Genomic DNA, 3,625 nt, shown 5'->3' with positions numbered 1-3,625 from the left:
CCGCCGGCGGGGTCATGGAGCCGCACGCGGTCTACTCGGGGTCGGCGGCCGCCTGGCCTCCCTCGGCCCCGGCGGCGCTCAACAGTGGCGCCTCCTACATCAAGCAGCAGCCCCTGTCACCCTGCAACCCCGCGGCCAACCCCCTGTCCGGCAGCCTCTCCACGCACTCCCTGGACCAACCGTATCTACACCAGAACAGTCACAACGCCCCAGCCGAGCTGCAAGGTGAGTGGGGAGGCGCCCATCATGCGCGCGCTGTGGAGACCCAGCCCCAAACCCGCTGATCGCTCTTGAGGGGAGGCACAGGCTCCCAGCCTGCCCCCAGCACTACCTCTTCCCTCTAAGGGGTGAGCGCGGTTTACCATCCTCGGTCTGGGCCAATCTGTCTCTCTCGCTGCTCCAACTCCCGCCGCTGGCCGCCCCAAGCCTAATCAGGTAGGCCCCGTCCTCACCAAAAAGTCTCAGACCCCAATACTCTAAGTCTTTCTGGGTCCCTGAAGTCCCCTCACACGTCAGAAAGGTCCCACTGTGGAGCCAGGGGAATTCAGCCTGACCAGCTGGCCCACCGTCCCCTGGTGGTCGCCTTAGCAAGCTGTCTAGAGAGCCGCATCGGCTCCAGGGCCCGGGCACTACGGAAAAGTTAGGCCCAAAGCTGCCTGGGCTGGGCACTCAGAGGCTCAGCCCCCGCCTCTCAGGAAACCAGGCCTGCCAGTGGGACAGTTAAGTCCAGGGGTATTTTGTGGTGACAGAGGCAGGGCGGTGCCATGGCCAGGCCCAGTGAGGGTCAGAGCCGCAGGCCTTACAGACTCTTTGTTTCTCGGTATCCAGGTTTTCAGGCCCCCAGCCTACTCCCTCCCCAAACACACACAACCCCCGAGAAAGAAGATGCAGAGCAAGCTTCTCCTTACCCCAACTCCCCACCTCAGCACCCAGCAGCAGCCTTCTGTGCCCGGTTCTGGAAAGAGCCAGGGAGTGAACTCAGCTTGTCAGGGGTCAGCTGTCAGCAGCTTGCGGGAGGCAGTGCAGGCCTGGACACGGGTGGGCCACCTCTCTGTCGGGGTCCCCCCCTGCTTGGGCTGTTTCTGACTCCAGGGTTCCAGCTGCCCTGGGGGGCCCTGTTCTCCAAAGGATCCTTCCTTGGGAGAAGCCACTTCTCTCGCCCCCCCATGATCCAGCTGCTTGCTGCCATGGGCACCAGTCTCTCTCTCTCCACCCAGGCCTCTCCAGCCTCTGGGGTGACTGCCCTAGAGGTGGCGGCCACAGGTTACAGCTGCTGGGGCCCTTCCTGGCTTCTGCAGACCGAGCGCGGCCTTCCTCATCCCTTCCCCGTTGGCTTTGGGAAGCCCCTGGTCCTGGGCCGCGGTGTCCAAGGCAGGAGAGGCCTGGGTGGCGGGCGCTGGGGGGAGTAGGGCACTTCGCTGGGGGGAGTAGGGCGCTTCGCTGGTGCTCAGGGATCTTTCCCTGGGGTGCAGAGCAGGGGGGCTGTGGCGCTGCAGCCCGGCCTCACCAAGGGCCAGGAACTTGGGACGCAGCGGACAGAGCGCAGGGAGGCGGCGGGTCTGCGCTCGAGCCGGGCTGGGCTGCCTGCTGCGCCCCGCGGGCAGCGCGGCTGCTCCGTCCTGAACTCGGGCCCCCTGACGCTAACTCCTTTGCTCCCCCAACCCCTCCTATCGCCTCGCCTTGCAGGCATCCCGCGGTATCACTCACAGTCGCCCAGCATGTGTGACCGAAAGGAGTTCGTCTTCTCTTTCAACGCCATGGCGTCCTCGTCCATGCACTCGGCCAGCGGCGGCTCCTACTACCACCAGCAGGTCACCTACCAAGACATCAAACCATGCGTGATGTGAGGCTGCGGCCCGCGGGGCCCTCCCGGCACAGGCAGGCCAGGCGCAGGGACCTCGGAACCCATCGCAAGAAACTGCTTTATTCTCGAGGTATAACCGTCGGCAGAAGAAAAGGGCTTGACCCCTCCCCAACCGGATTATTTGGAAAGAAACGCCCAACGCAAAGACCTGGTGCTGTGGTTGGCACGGCCTCCCCCACTCCCTCAAAATTTTTAGAAAATGATAGTGGTGGGGCCTGACCTGACTGCAGCTGTCGGTAAATAAATGTCTATTTTTGATCCGATTGAAACGGGCTGAGAAGGTGCTGTGTTGGGGAAAGCCCTCAACCTCCGAACGAGGACTCTGCTGAGGTCTCTCCCCCGTCTCCCCTCCACGGCAAAGGTGGGGGAAGGTTTTTAGAAGAAAGGCAAACATGTGAGACCAGTCATTATCAAATACTTTTATTTTTTGGTTGAGTATTTATCTTTTTATTTGTAATTTTTTGGAAAGAATGTCGTGGAATGCGCAAGTCTCCCTTTAGAGCCGTCTTTTGCGGGGAGGGGTGGGGGACCGGGAACCGCCTTCTCCCCCCACCTCGAAGGTCCTCTCCATCAAACGCAGGTGGATTTTGGTGCGAACAACTTGCATTTCTGAAGCCACTGTTCGTCTTCGAAAAGGAAATAGAAGGAGCCAACAGGCCAGCGGCTGAGCGGCCTCTGCCGTCCCCTTCCGCCTTCCTCTTCCTCCTCCTCTTCAGCCTTTTTTTTTTTTTTGGTTTGTTCTGAATTTTATTTTGACTTTTTCGGTGGGTATTTTTCTCTCTCCTGATCTCTACTGTACACTTTCTGGTCCGAGAACGAGGCAAACACAGCGCGACACAGGGACTGGGAAGGCCTGGTGACCGTGCGTATTCAGGATTGCGGTGACACAGAAAGGTTAAGGCACTTTTTAAAACTATAGCAAGGCTCATCCTGTTATTTATTCTACTTTCTCTCCCTAATTATCGGAACACCGCATAGGCTCCTCCGTTGATCAGTATTAATGGTGTAACTTTGTTGGCAATATTTGCCATGTAGAGTTTTTTTTGTTTGTTTGTTTGTTTGTTTTTAGGTATCCATTGTAAATTTGAAACAAAGACCGATCTGTGTAAAAACAAATTTCCATATGTTTTATATAAATATATATATAATATGAAGGACTACCCCTCCTTTTTTTTTTTTTTAGTACTTTGGCTGCTGGGGTGCAGCGTTTGTGACACATTTTAAACTTCCTTCTGCACTGTATAAAACGACAATTTGATGATGTTTTGCCTTTTGTGTATTTTTTTTTCCTAAAAAAGAACAAAAATAAAAATGTATAACATTTGTACGTGGCCTTGAAAATTGTATTAACTAGAAATAAAATCGCATGAGTATTTTATTGGGGTCGGGACTGAAGAGTATCTTCCCTCAAATATAGAAGGAAACAGGCTTTGGAGCTCTAGACATTTTTTAGTTTAAAATCTGGGTGATTTGGAATTCTTTTTTTTTTCTTCTTCTTTTTTTGGCGAATCCCCCTCTTTTCACTCTTCATTTCACATTGACGTAAAATCTGGACAAGAGTAACTATTTTTCTTGGCTTCCGTTTTTTAAGAAGAGCCCTCTGCCCCTCTAAATGTCATTTCTCTTTTCAAAGAAATAATCAAATGTTTAAAGACATACTAGTAGTCTTCCTTCCCCCGGGGAAAACCAAGGAAACCATGTATACATATAAGTGCATGTATGTATATATTGCACATATACATATATGTACACGAATATGCC

General features: G+C 54.0%; 1 protein-coding gene across 1 annotated transcript; it reads left to right on the top strand.

The window, feature by feature from the left end:
* Positions 1-2: 2 nt before the first annotated feature.
* Positions 3-3,191, top strand: FOXF1 (forkhead box F1; the record flags this gene model as incomplete). The annotated part of the gene is made up of 2 exons (XM_008569981.1): positions 3-225; positions 1,687-3,191. Coding segments are annotated over 2 exons (384 nt in total), but the record flags the coding sequence as incomplete, so codon positions are not given.
* Positions 3,192-3,625: the final 434 nt, after the last annotated feature.

Source organism: Galeopterus variegatus, unplaced genomic scaffold, assembly GCF_000696425.1.
Source record: "Galeopterus variegatus unplaced genomic scaffold, G_variegatus-3.0.2 Scaffold550, whole genome shotgun sequence".
Lineage (NCBI taxonomy): Eukaryota > Metazoa > Chordata > Mammalia > Dermoptera > Cynocephalidae > Galeopterus > Galeopterus variegatus.
The sequence above is the reverse complement of the archived record's forward strand: the minus strand, read 5'-3'. Positions and strand labels throughout refer to the sequence as shown.